The 14478-nt window shown below is 38.7% G+C and overlaps 1 protein-coding gene and 1 long non-coding RNA gene across 6 annotated transcripts in view; one reads left to right on the top strand and one right to left on the bottom strand.

Annotated features, from left to right (window-relative positions):
* The window catches only part of sept12 (septin 12), a 62972-nt gene extending 59849 nt beyond the window's left edge, over positions 1 to 3123 (top strand). For all 4 annotated transcript variants that reach the window (XM_046414571.1, XM_046414574.1, XM_046414572.1 and 1 more), the window contains one exon: positions 227 to 3123. In XM_046414571.1, the coding sequence (XP_046270527.1) occupies positions 227 to 392 (166 nt within the window). In that variant the 3' untranslated portion in view covers positions 393 to 3123. The remainder of the gene's footprint in view (positions 1 to 226) is intronic.
* Positions 3124 to 8752: 5629 nt separating this feature from the next.
* On the bottom strand, positions 8753 to 10791 carry LOC124074020. Of its 2 annotated transcripts, none has more exons than XR_006845758.1 (3): positions 10668 to 10769; positions 9672 to 9839; positions 8753 to 9564 (listed from the first exon to the last, which is right to left on the bottom strand). It is a non-coding gene; the product is annotated as an uncharacterized LOC124074020 (long non-coding RNA). The 2 variants fall into 2 exon arrangements; XR_006845757.1 differs by having other exon boundaries at positions 8757 to 9564; positions 9672 to 9852; positions 10668 to 10791.
* Between the last annotated feature and the right edge of the window lie 3687 nt (positions 10792 to 14478).

The raw sequence follows: 14478 nt of genomic DNA, 5'->3' as shown, positions 1-14478 counted from the left end.
TAAATCTTTTTTTGTCATGTCTGCACTGTTCACAAACTTGGACAGGCCTTGGTCAAGGCCTTATCACCCTTTCTGGCAAAACATCGACAAAGAAGTCTGTGTTTTAAAAAATTATATTGAATCAATGTTTGGTAACATCCCTTACTGCAAGGACTGTAGAGAGCTGCAGGCTTTCACAAATGTAAAGGTTGGTTATGTGAATTTGTCTGTTTGTGTTTTTGCAAAGGTCTCATCTCCAGGACCTGAAAGACGTGACGCATAATATCCACTATGAGACCTATCGAGTACAACGACTCAATGAGAGCAACATGAACTTCATTGAACTGGGTCTGTCCAAATGGCCACTGGAGAATGGAAGTGCGGACAAATGTGAATCAGAGAGTCACCTCTAAACTCTTATCAGCCTGCTTCTTCTGTACCCACTTAGGAATGCTGATGTTGCTTTGTCAATCCCAATGAAAGACAAGGCAAAACAAAGCTGTTTTGTTCCGCATAAAAATTAGATGGAGAAATTATTTTTTATTGTTTTTCCTTTTTTCCATTATGGGACAAAGTAGTGGATTCTTTTTAAATGAAAAAAAAAAATCTTCTTACATTAATAAACATATGTTAATAACATAAGAAGTGCATAACTATGGATAAAATATGATGCATAAAAATGTATAAAATATGGGTATATTTTTTAAATGTGAGCTCATATACTGTATATTGACACCACAATAGGGTGCAATGAAAGGAAGCATCAATGTTATTCTCCAAATAGCATCAAATGTCTTGGTATAAGCAATATGATACATACCCCAAAACTCTGTGGACAGTCCAGGCCTTATCACCCAACATTATTGTTGGACTTTTCTAAACCTCTTGTAGCTGAATAGTGGTAATGAAAGCTGTTACAGCAGCAGATTTACGCCCATGGTGTCAGCAGTGCACATTCATTCATCTCATATGTATGGAATGTTAGGGATGTACTCATACTTTTTACAGGTAATGGGCATTGCAGCGCATCATTTTTGTCTACAGGTCAGATGTGTATAAATGTGATCACAAGGATGTTGAACGTGAATGTTTTTGCTTGAGGAAAGGTTGTGAATTAACAAGTCGCTCATATGTGGATAATGCTTAGATTTGTTTCAGTTGCTTTTTATAAAAAATGGGTGCCTTTTATACTTAATTACCATCAGATATATCTGACTGTAGGAAATATAAATTAAATGATTAGATTAGATTTCACTCTGCTAAGTTTAAACATTTGCTAGCCTCGTTTTCCAGATCAGCATGTCCACATTTGCATTGATTGAAAACTGAAGATGCTATTTATGTGTGGAACGGTATTTGGCACGCACAAGTGCTACATTTTTCAAACTGTGCAGTCCACATTTAAGTGCCAAAACAACAGAAAAAAATGTTTAATTTGTCTAGCTCTTTTAAGAAGTAAAGTACACCCAAAAAATGAAATAAAACTCATTAGTATGTGATCTGAGCACATACTGTAATGCATTGGTGTATTTATTTTAAAACATTGCAGAGGGCTCCACCCAGTGGAGAAAACAGGAAGAAGGCATAGATACTTGTGTCAACAAGAATAACTACAAGGCCAAATATTTGTCACACAAGTTACACTGAACAGCCACAACATGAATACCTTCTTGTTAATATTTTGTAGGTCCCCTTTGTGTTGTTGTTGTTTTTGTAGGTGTTTTCCATATCATTCTTTCAGTTATGGGCCTTTCTTTTTTGTTCTCCTTTTTTTGGGAGTTCATTAGTAAGTATTAGGTAGTAAGTAATGCCACAGTAATACTAATAATAATGCTAAAAAGGAACTCAGGACCCTGGGTTTGAAGTTCCACCATCGACAACTCTACTTCTCATGGCTAAAACTTCACTACTGAGGTGATTTTTACTCCACACTGTTTTCTCACAGTGCAATGCAGTGCATTCTGGCTATCTTGTTCTTTTTTTACCTATTGAGCAAAAGGGTACACCATAGCCCATTTCCCCCCATTTCTCTGGTCATGTACCTCCAATTTCACAAGTATTTGCATCTTTCCACAGCATAGACAGCCCAGTTTTACATAGGACCATATTCCCAGCGATGAAATACTTCTTTTAAGTCACTGTACATCCGTATAATCAAGATTTTCAGTAGTATGCTATAATAACGCAAAGTGTATACACAAGATTAATTTCTCTAAAGACCCATTAGAAGTGTGTGTGTTGTCATCAGAGATCCTGCCTTCTGCCTGTATTTTCTTATTTTCTTATTACATTGTTGTATTTCTAAGCAACGTAGTTAATGCCTTTGTGCAGCTCTGAGTAGCTCCCAGCCAATAACTTAGTTTGCTCCTTAATGACATTTGAGTATCTGAGGACCACTTATTTACTCTCATCACACAATCACACACTCTGGGTGCTATTATTAATATTCTGTTTCTGTTGACTTAACCAGTATTAAATAGCTACTCCACACTCAATCTTGTTTTGCAGGAGAACCAATATTGCACTGACCTTACTTGGTTTTCAGGTTAATGTACGTTGCATTTCTGAGGTTGGTTAGGTTGGTGTATACAAGCTGTATGTAGCAATGGACTGTAAAGTGCTGTAGTGTACATCTTGTGGCCAGAGCAGACAGGAACCACTAGCTGGCAGCACAAGCAGGATTTTCAGACTGGTTGTAGTTCTGTTTAAATAACAAAATGATAAATGGTCAAAGTGGTTGGTTAAATGTTTAAGATAGGGCCAAATGGATTAAAAGGTGCATTTTCAGATTTATCAGCGTTAGTGTGAGTGCAGTTACTGGTGGCATTTTCCAGTTATTGTTGCAACACGCTAGCTCTACCAACAGCATTTGCAACAACGTTGTCAATATAAAAACCTTCTTAATTGAGAAAATTTGTTTTGAAGTGAAGCCAGATGTAAGAGTGTTTTTCAGTTTTATGTGGCCATCCTTATGTAGCATCATTCCACCAATCTGACTAATTAGACATTTTCACTTCTCATAGTAGGAAAAGCACAATTGTTACTAATTTCATTGATGATGTTGAAATGTTAAGATGGCAAAGTATGTTCAACCGTCTTTCCATGCATAAATGAAGATTAAACTATATTTGTAGAGAAGTTCAATATGACTACAGTTCTTTCCATAAGTACACATAATCTTGAGTGAGAGTAAGTTCCATGTTAATACGCTGGCATGAGTAATGAGTAATAATGAGTATAATCAATCTTGTGTTGGTCTCACCTGATTATGTCACTGCATTTTTACTGTGTAGCGAAAGAACAGTAAATAAATCCTCCGTATTATCAAAGCAATGGCTCATTTATCTGGTATTCAAAATGTCCCTTTGAAGCAACCTATCCTCCACAGACCCTTCACAATCACATTTCACTTTGATTCTGAAGTGCAGTATGTCAGACATTCAGTTGTCCGCTTACCTCCCAGCCTTGCTCCTGAAGCTACATGTCAACCTCACAATGCACATTATCACTGACGATTTACAATTAAATATTTGTCACCTTCTCATTCCAGTGTAAAGTCATGGTATCGTTTTAGACTCTGTGATCTTTCCTACACTACCAGTACGCCTAACTATGATGGGTCCCCTCACAAACAGGGACCACAAAAGAAACCTGGTTCACTGTGTGTAATCTGTGTATTCATAATAAAGTTGTTCTTTACATGTAAAGTGTTTCTGGAGTTTAACCTCATCGAAGGTTTGAAATTTTGATTAATTGCAAATTTGTTGGAGAATTTTCACCATTAAATTCAACAATGTCACTATGAATGCATCCATATTATTACATAATCCCATGGCCTTGACTTGTAGAGAGGTACTGTGTCAAAATCTAGTATCAAGATTTTTATTTTTTGATTTTATATTTTTTATTTCTAATTCTGTTATGACTGTAGGCTATAGCAAGGCAAGACAGTTTAACAATCAAACTTCAATATGGTGTTGACAGTTATATGCTCTACAACATTTTAAAAGGCTTTCAAACACATAATCTGCAGCAATTTTTAGCATAAATATGGCAAAAATTGTCTTATATGTAAAAACTTGCTTAAATTTTTTATTACATGGTCATTAGTGTGAACCGAAAATACAGAACAGCTACTGCTACTAACACAAACATGTTCTGCTTGTTGAAATCATGCTGGAGGGTTGTGTTAATTCTATGGACAGTGAATCAGAAAAAATTAGATTATGTGATAATTGTTCTTCTAATATAACTTTCTATGGCCTGCATACTTGCTTTATTTCAGGTTATGAACTTTTGCTAGGCTTCAGGCAGGAAGTTGATCACAGGAAACGTGACAGGTTGTGACTGAAATAAGAAAAGAATGAGATAGTCAGTTTGCTTCTTTGTCAGTCTGGATCTAGAAGTCCCACAGGTATCAGCTTGGTTCTAACCTTGGGACTTCCAGCCCATACTTAGGACAGATGTTTCTGTATAGTATGCCAACCACTTGGTTATGCCATTACATGTATACTGATCTTGCCTGCATCTTACACCCTGCTGTTATGTGCTGAATTGCCTCAGGGGTGATCTTTGCCCAGCCTGCATCTGGAGTCCTGTGCAGGCTGCTGCGGTAAGCGTCCTACGTCATTTCCTGTTGTTGTTTTGTGATAGTGGTGTTACAATCAGCTCCGTCTGCTCTTTAATTTAGTATCACTTAAGTTGTTCTACTATTCACTACAGCTAGTAATTTCACATTGTTACTTTGGACTTTGAAGACAAGTCAAGCGAGCATGAACTGATGAAGCCTCTTGGATGAGAGGTGAAACATCTTCAAAGACAAAGTCCAGTTGCATTCGATTGAACTTCCTTGAGATAACATGCATTAGCAATGTTCATTAGCAATGGCTTCTCTGTCTCCCTCTCGCTCTCCTGCTCTCTCCTGCTTGGTGTGTCACATGTTCAGCTATTCCTCTGCCTCCTTTAGTGAAAATGGTAAATGTAATAAATGTAGTTTACTTGTAGCGCTGGAGGCGAAGCTTTGTGAATTGAAAACGCAAATACGCACCAAGGAAACAAGTCTTTAGCTGTAGTTAGCCAGCCGCCATTAGCCGGTGCAGACCGTTCTAGTGTAGCTCCTAGCCTGTCCCTGGTAGTTCCCGAGCAGCCGGGAAACCAGGAAGACTGGGTGACTGTACGGAGGAAGCATAGTCCTAAGCACAAGTCCACAGTTCACCCTCAACCTGTTCACATTTCCACATCTCCCCACTCAGCGACAAACCCGCTGAGAAACCAGCTCTGGTAATTGGCAGCTCTGTAGTCAGAAACGTGAAGTTAGCGACACCAGCGACCACAGTCAAATGCATTCCTGGGGCCATGACGGGCGACGCTGAATCATATCTAAAATTGTTGGCTAAGGATAAGCTTAAATTCAGTAAAACAGTAATACATGTCGGCGGTAATGACACTCAACTGCGCCGGAGGTCACTAAAATTAAGTTAAATCAGTGTGTACATTTGCGAAAACTATGTCAGACTCTGTAGTTTTCTCTGGACCCCTACCCAATCTGACCAGTGATGACATGTTTAGTCGCATGTCATCATTCAATCGCTGGCTGTCGAGGTGGTGTCCAGCAAACTGTGGGCTTTGTAGATACATTTTGGTGAAGACCTGATCTCACTCTCTCATTTGACTAATTCCACAGTACAAGCCGCTCCACCTGCAGCATCCTGAACCTCTACCGTTCAACTAACAATGCACTCAATTCAGACAGTCTGGTGCTGCAAACCCCACCACCATTTTCTGGAGAGCTCGACCGCTGCTACAGATTTTTGTTAGAGTGTTCCATAGCGTTCAAGCAGACACCACTCACCTTTCAGACCAATCCAAAGTCAATTACATTTTGGGCTTGTTAAGAGGCAGAGCTTTGGATTGGGCAGAGGAAGTTTTTTCAAGTGAACCTGACTTATCCTCTCGTTACGAGAATTTTTATAACACCCTTAAGTCTGGTTTTGATCACCCTGACTATTTGGAAGCTGCTTCTAATCAGCTTTTGCCTCGAAAGCGAGGGTCCCGGAGTATAGGATATGTTATGCCTGGTGTTTTTTGTTATGCTTTGTCTTTTGATTTCAGTCCATGTGCCATGTTTGTCTTGTCATGTGTTTCCATGTATTATGTTCAAGGTTTTTGTCATGTCCTGTTTTATTTTGAAAAAGCGTCACTTCCCCTCTGTGTCCTGTTTTTAGGGAGCTTTGCTTTTGGTTTTCCTGATTGCTTTCTCCCTCCTAATGTGTGTCACCTGTGTCTTGTTGTCATGTCTATTTAGTCCTGGTCTTCCCAGCCACCTTGGTCTGAGCGTTAGCATTACTTTTTCTTGTCTTGCCAGGTTATCTTTGCCATGCCTTGTCTTGTCTAGCCATGCCATGTTTTTGCCAGGGGTTTTTTGCCACAGTTTTCTGTTGTTCCCATGCAACAGTGTGAGTTTTTTTGAGTTAGCTTATTAAATAAAGACTATTGCTTGGACCTCCACCTCGCCTGCCTGCCCATTTCTGACTGTGCATCGGGGTTCAGCTTTTTTTGCGCCAGCAACGCCTCTCAATTCTTGACAAGGATAGAACAGATGAACCAAATATTTAAATGAACTTGTTTCTTTGACTATTCATTTAGACAACTGATTAGATATTGTGCTCGGAGACGGGAGCGGTCACCCTCCTCCAGTCACCTAGCCCCGACCTTTGTCTCCCCGCTGCCATTCCCCAGCTTCCTGGTGTTACCTGCTGTTCGGAACCTGACCCTGCTCCACTTACCACCTTGTCACAAGAAGAGCCCATGCAACTAGGAAGAACAAAAAATGTGAGTGCTGTTGGGTGGTTTGAGTGTCTGTACTGTGGTCTCAAAGGACATTTCTTAGCCTCGACAGCCATCTTCTGACCAACGAAACTCATTGCACTGCCCCTCTAGATTAGACTATCTCCGGTAACCATAGGGAATCTATTTCTTTTAAAGTCATCCCAGCTCCTAGGATACAATTGATCTTAAGGTGTCATTTAGTAAGAGTAAAGCCCACAGTGTACCACAACATAGACCCTATGACTGTAGCATTGATTGATGATTTCATTCATTTCAGTTTCATTCCTCATCAGTTAGCTTTCCGAGCTACATTATCTCAGGTGGGAAAGTTCAAATTGATCCTACCAAGACGCAAGCTGCAGCCAATTGGCCTAGATCCCAGACCAGAAACAAGCTGCACCGTTTTCTTTTGTTTGCTAATCTCTACCGAAGGTTCGGTCAAGCATTGTTAATATAACTTGACCAACTCAGTTTCATGTAAGTAATTGCAGTTCTTCAGTAAAGAATTTTTCTTAATGGTCTTGAGTGTCCTGCTTTTTGGGGTCCATTTCGTTTGAACCTAAACCTTGAACCTTTGAACCTTAATAGGAATATTCTTCTCAACTACTGACTGACTCAGAATTATCTCATCTTTTCATCATCTGCGCTCTGGTAAGAAAAAGGTCAAAATTCGGCCACATGCCCCAGTAGCTACAGCAGTACAGAGCTAACTAGTTTAGTGATTATGGAGCAGATTGTAACAGAGGTTAAATCTGTGGCTTCTTGTGCTAACTATATGGATGAATCATTTGGTGCTCATCTGGACTACTGATGAGGGAAAGAGAGGCAGATTTCACCCACAGTGAGTCCCGTTATATCATGCTCAGCAGTTTTTTTCTTGTTAATAAGGCATGTCTGTTTGAATACTGCTAAATTCAGTATACTTATTATGATATATAAGATAAGATTAAATAATTCTTTACTGATCCAAAGAGGGGATTCTCAAGTAAAACGAAATATACAATTTTTATATATGTATATGTATCAGGGTCTATCTATTCCTGTCATTTGGGAACAGGATGTTGTGGGTAAGTGCTACAGAAAAGGTTTTCTCCCCCCCTTTCACTTGTATATCTTACCCCTTTTCTTGATGTGCCAACCTCATGGGGCCTTGGCTCTCCAAATTCCTGGGTCTTTTTATTATTTACTTTATCTCCTTCTCTATTTGATTAATCCAAAGCATTGATATCTAAATTTTACAATTCATATGCCTGGTTCACTTAAACCTACTACCAGGACTGTCCAGGGGGTTGGCCATGTGATTAAAAGGAAAAACGGTGTCACGAATCCCTTTGGTTAAATCATAATCCACTAATTTATCCAATCTACAATCATCCAAAATCCTTAGCAATTTGTGTGTGGATTCTGGATTGCTAGATATATGGCAGCAGCTAAATTCCAAAGTGAGGAAATATACTTTTTATTCACTCCATCACAACTTATACTCACAACATGACTCTCATGACTCTGTTCTTTCAGATCATGCATCAGTACACTTACAGATTGACTGCGCTTTAACATTTCTAGGACTCCAGCTTGGAGTTTCAGCACATTGTTCCTAAATAACAACCTCTTTTGAACTTTTGTGCAAAACAATCTGTCGCTCTTTTGGGTTGATAATAAAAACTCTGCAGTCCCCCCTGCTGTGATTTGGGATGCAGCTAAGGCTACCATATGTGGGCATCTCATTTCCTATACTTCATATCAGAAAAAAGTCTTGGAGAACAATAGGAAATTTCTTTAAAAAGAGGTTTCCCGGGTAGCGTATATACACAAACAGAAGTTGCTGCTTATTACCAAACAGAAGTACCAAGAATATGGTAATACGTTTGGTTGCCTTCTCACCCACCATTTAATGACCTTTCAATTATTAAGATTAAAAACACCCTACAGTGAAGTTTCTTCTGATCCTTTAATTATCAATGATACATTAAGATACATACATTACTGGCATTGCTCCCTACCGCAACATGGAAGAGGACTGTTCCTTTCCAAATGCAGATTGCATACCTGAGGTAGTCTGAACTGCCTAATGAGAAACGCGCAGGTCCAGATGGGTTCACATTTTATGAGAAATTTTGGCCAGAGGTTCATCCAATTCTTATGCTTGCAATTAATAATATCTTGAAAGGTGATAATTTATGGAGCCAAATCGGGGCCAAAAGTTTCATTAATCTAGAAAACAAGATTTGAGTTGACAGTTTAAAATTAGATTTTGAGCTTTATAAAAATACAACATTGTACTCAAAGTAAAAATAAGTGTAGGAAAAGCTTTTTCCAGTTTAAATATAATATTTATTCAGGTCAGAAATTCTTCAGAATAAATTATCTGTTCTCTCCTTTCACTTTCATATATATTTCAATATTTGAGGTCTTGTTTTTTTCAGTTGCATGCAGTTGATTTTGTGTTTTCAGATTCACATCTCATGTTAAGTTTTTTCAAAAGGGGGACCCCAAAAATAGGGCATACAGAAACCAGGAATGAGATTAAACACAAAGCTCTACTAAAAGTTAAAGAGGTCTTCACACAGAAGATAAGAATTCACTCTAACTAACAAGGCATTCTGACTAAGTTGATTCAGGGGGATGGCGGGTGAGTGCAAGTGGTCTCGGTTTACTTTAGCAGGAATCCTCAGCTGCTGAGCCAGGATACGTTCACATACAAGCAGGCAGAGAGAAACACAGGGGCATAGCATGGGCAGGTGAACCTAAGCAGAGCTACAAAAAAAAAAAAAACAACAACAAAAAAAACACAGAACAAAATTAGTCCAAAGCCTATTTTCTCTGGGAAATCTTACAACACAAAGAGAGGCTGATCTCAATACTACTAAGGCAGCAGGACAATCTGGCGAAGGTGGAGAGGAGAAACAGGTCTTTAAAAAGGCAGCTGATTGAAGGTGGTTGATTGGAGAATTCGAACCCGGTGCATGGACAGGCAGGTGAGGGAGAACAAGAATGCCCAGCTCAGCTCCTGGTTGGATCCCTGACAGAGACTCAACACACCCACTCACGCAATCAGAAAGAGAAAGAGAAATGGAAAAACACCAGAACACAGACAAGCCAAAACCCCAAAATCTCATCTATTTTTTTTTTTTTTTTTTTTTAGACAGTTTCAAATCTTATTTTGGTATCGGATCTTTTTTTCACGTTCAGGTTTTAGGTTTCAAATTTTTGGCCCTGATGTGGCATGGGGGGGAGCAGTATCAGCTGAGAGGGGTGTGGAATCATGACTGACAGCATAACAAGGAAGGATGTGGACTTCCTCAATCACACTGCCTTCAGGAAATGCAGGTACTGTTAGAAGTAAGACTCCACATTTTCCATACACCATATTCATATTAATGGCAGTGGAATAAACTGACACCATTGATAAGGTTCGGTTTAGCAAGCCATTTTAAACCAACCTTAGCACCAATCGTAGTATAAATAAGTATAAATTATGCCAGACTGTGCAGTTCAACAGCCACACTGAAGTGTTTGACATTTCCCACTTCCATATGCAACTGTGAACGCAGCAAAGTATTAACTAGCAATGGCGCCTGGCAGGACAAGCTAACAATTCTAAATGTCGACATGTACAAAATATTGGCTTTTTTTGGAATAGATACTTTATCCCAAATGTTATAATGATGGGTAATTTTTATAACATGGCATGGCTCGCTTATTCTTCATGCCAGGAATTGTTTTCTGTCGGGGAGATGATGCTGTTGCAGAGGGCTGAACCCTAATGCAGAGTCAAACGGAGAGGCAGGCAGGTAGCAGTCCAAAATTATAGTCTTTTTAATATTAACAAAACTCCAAAAAAAGAAGCACATACTTACTGTGGCAACAGGATCTAGAAAATCTATGACAAAAAAAACCCAATTCCTGGCATGAAGCAAAAGCAAGCAACAACCTGACACAAGACAAAGGGAGACAAGGACTATTTATACAAGAGGAAGGGGAGCACAGGTGAGACCAATCAGGGCCGGAGAGACAATCACAGTGGAGGGGAAAAAAAAATCACACAAAGGGAGGAAGTCAAGTGCCTGAAACGAAAGGGAAAAGGTGAGTACAAAATAAAACAGGAAGTGAATGACAAGACTAGACATGAGTGATTTAACTTGACGTGAAAAGTGCACAATTAACACACTTTATGTGACATGATAGTAAAGACAAGAAAAACATGACGTGGACTAAAACCCAAAAGACAAGACATGACTAAAACCCACATGGCGTGACAAATTAGTAATTAAACCATTAAACCATCTTGACCAGCCTCAACATTAAAGTGTTGAATAAGTTAAAGGACCAATAATTATAATCCATTAATACGTGAAATATTATATATTATATGAAATGTGGCATTTTGCATGATGAGTACTCATCATGGGATCTAAGTAAAGGGCTTCTTTCTCTGGCAGTCCACTGCCACATTTACCTGGTTGGTGACCTTTGTCCTGTTTCCAGTTGATGATGTAAGAGATTTTGGTCTTTTTTTCTGTGTTCCTTCAGTTTCTTGTCCAGAGACCTTGTTCTTTCTCTGATATAGTGTGACGAAAACAACAACTCCAAATTTCTTGGCAATGAATGATAGATAGATAAATAGATAGATACTTTATTGAACCCGAGGGAAATTCAAGAATGTAAAAGGAAACGATGTCAGTGAAGATGTTCTTCAGTTCTGTGGAATTCTCCTTTGACATCATTCTTTTCTAGTGATAGCGTTCAGTGTCACACACTATTCAAGTTTTCCTCTTAGGATGTTACCGTCTTTAGGGTGTACCAGAGATGGGGATATTTTAAAGTGTTGTTGTGATTGTGATTCTGCAAGTCGCTTTGGATAAAAGCATCTGCCAAATGAAGTGTAATGTAATGTAATGTAAAGATTTATGGTAAGTGCTGATTCCTTGTGACTTGAAGACTCTGGCTAGGTGTTCTGACAGCTATACCAGTCAAGCCATACAAAGGAGTGCAACTAGAGAGTTTCTCATACTCCTTGTTGAATTAATAGTGGTTGATCTGGTCTTAAATTAGGATTTTCATCGTCCAGTCCTTGTGCCTTTTGGCCTTGAGTACTTCTTGTAGCTACTGCACCCCAGCCTTCATATGAACATGAACACATATTTCAGAACACAGCTAACATCCTCTTCCTGTTCACTGTGAACAAGTCTTGTTCCATACCTAGTTCATGTGATGAAAACTGTGCAAACCAATAAGGTTGAGAGCTTCAGAAAAGATTTGCCCAGTAAGTGGATACCAATCATAACATGACCTAGGTATGGACCTAGGTATGGACCTAGGTATGGACCTAGGTATGGACCTAGGACCTAGAAGAATGTCTGGATCAAAAGATAGATATTGTCCATAGATATGTAACTGTGTTATATAATCCAACTTGCAAAACTCATAATAACAACTAATAACGCCTATTGACAAATGCGTCTTTGAACAGCACAGCTTTCCTCACAATAAATTGATTTATATTTGCTACCAGAACTGAATTTTTTTTATTATTATTATTTAATTTACTTTATTAATCCCAAGCTGGGAAATTACTTCTCTGCATTTAACCCATCACTGATTGAACTTACACATGCAACAAAACACACAGGAGCAGTGGGCTGCATCAAGCACCCAGGGAGCAAATTGGGGGTTAGGTGCCTTGCTCAAGGGCACATCAGCTGGCTAATGGAGGGGCGGGGACATTGTCACTTCACCACACTCAAATTTTTTCCTGCCTATCCAGTGGGGGAATCGAACCGACGGCCTTCCGATCACAAGCCGATTCTCCAACTTCTAGGCCACAGCTAGTTTTGAGAAATGGTAGCAACATCTAGCATCCAGCATCTAGCATTTGTTGTAAAAAGACATGCAGGTGTGATAAAGTTATTGAATCAGTGTTATTCATCAAATCGTTTAGAACATCTGTGGGTACCAAAGCACAAAAGCCGCTGGTCATAGCCTCTAGTTCAGATCAGTACAGGCACAGGTTGGCGAAACAAACTGAAACTGAAAGAGCAGACAAATTCTGCCAAATGTGACTTTATGAGTAACTTATCAGTGTTTATTTACTGTTCGCTCAAAGTTGTGCTGTGTAAGGGCTGTAACAAAATAGTGACACATGATTAAAGACTGTGAAGAGTAAAAGAAGTGACAGGAATTGTTCACCTTAGGGAATGTACCTTAGGAAGGTTTGTTGTTAGTTATTTGTAGTTGAGATATGCATGACTGTGCATGTCAGAGTTCATGATATGTTAACTTACATTAGAATCCTTAGAATCCTTTAGATGCTTATTACAAGCAAAAATCAAGAAATGGCAGAAAACATATGTGTGTTTATCAGTAGTCAAAGTCAGGATTTGAGAGTGCAGAAAAAGATCTGTTTGTGCAGAAAACATTTTCAAATGTTTTTATGGTGATAGGCTCTGGGACCAGTTATCAACTTTTATCATTTCATTATTCACAACTGGGCAGTACTGATATTTAAACTGAAAATAAAAATTGTTGCATGCTGATCTGACACCAAATTTATCAGAGGATAAAGTAAAGAAAAAAAAAACGGTTTCCTTCTTTATTTGTCAGTTACTAAAACAAAGCAATAATTTAAATGAATAATTGTAATCATCATCGTATATATTATTTATATGTTGTTAAACTGCCTTGCAAGTTTTGACCTTCATTGAATGGGTAGTATTTAGTCTTACCCCAACCAAAGCCGGTGACTGCACTGCTAGTGCTAAAGCTAGCTTGGTGGATCATCAGATTGTGATAAAATTGCCTGTAATAGTCTTCCAGAGAATTATCATCTTCTGCATAATCAAATCAGGGATCTTGCCCTTTTTTTTTTGCCCATGTCATTTTAGGTGACAGTGTAGCTTAAACATTGCCTAGCCATGACAGAGGTCAATCTCAGACATCAAACTTCTTTTATGTATATCATACTCTGTATTTCCACATTCAAGACAATGACAGTAAATATAACTTGTCACCATTGTTTATCCCGCTGTTCTTAAATCAAAGACCCAACAGCAATACAAAGTTGACATACATTTGCACAGAGGGAAATACACTCTTGCGCACTATGAAGATTTAAAAACTTTAAGTCAATCCAAATGATGTTAATGGTCACTGGTGTCTAAAAGAGTGTATGTTAAACATGTAACAGGTAGATTATTTTACTTAGGTGTCTCAAATGTCAAAAAAGAAAGAGAGAGAGAGAGAGAGATCAATGCATAAGGTAATTCAGGCCCAAATTTGAAGCAATTTCCATTAAACACAATCCTTTGAAAAACATTTCTTCAATAAATAAATCACAAAATAAAACACAAATAAATTAAATAAATAAATAAATATAACTATGTACAAAGAAGAGATTCAGAACAACCTCTAAAATGAGCTTTCTTGAAACAAAAATACAGACCAACTAAAAACATGCATGGTCTGCTATGTCCACACAGTACACACCCTGTCCCTTTCACAGTAGTCAGTAATCAGCTAGAGGCAACAGCCATATTTTATGCACTGCTGCAAATGCATTTGGCACAATCCATTACTGGCTGACACTGATCCGATCCCTTCAACTGGTAGTCAGAACTTCTGAGCACACACAAGAGGCCAAAAGCAGCATAGTGTCCGACTGTTGGGCTCATT

The sequence above is a fragment of the Scatophagus argus genome, chromosome 16 (genome assembly GCF_020382885.2).
Source record: "Scatophagus argus isolate fScaArg1 chromosome 16, fScaArg1.pri, whole genome shotgun sequence".
NCBI lineage: Eukaryota > Metazoa > Chordata > Actinopteri > Scatophagidae > Scatophagus > Scatophagus argus.
Note: the sequence above shows the minus strand (reverse complement) of the source record. Positions and strands in the feature narration are given on the sequence as shown.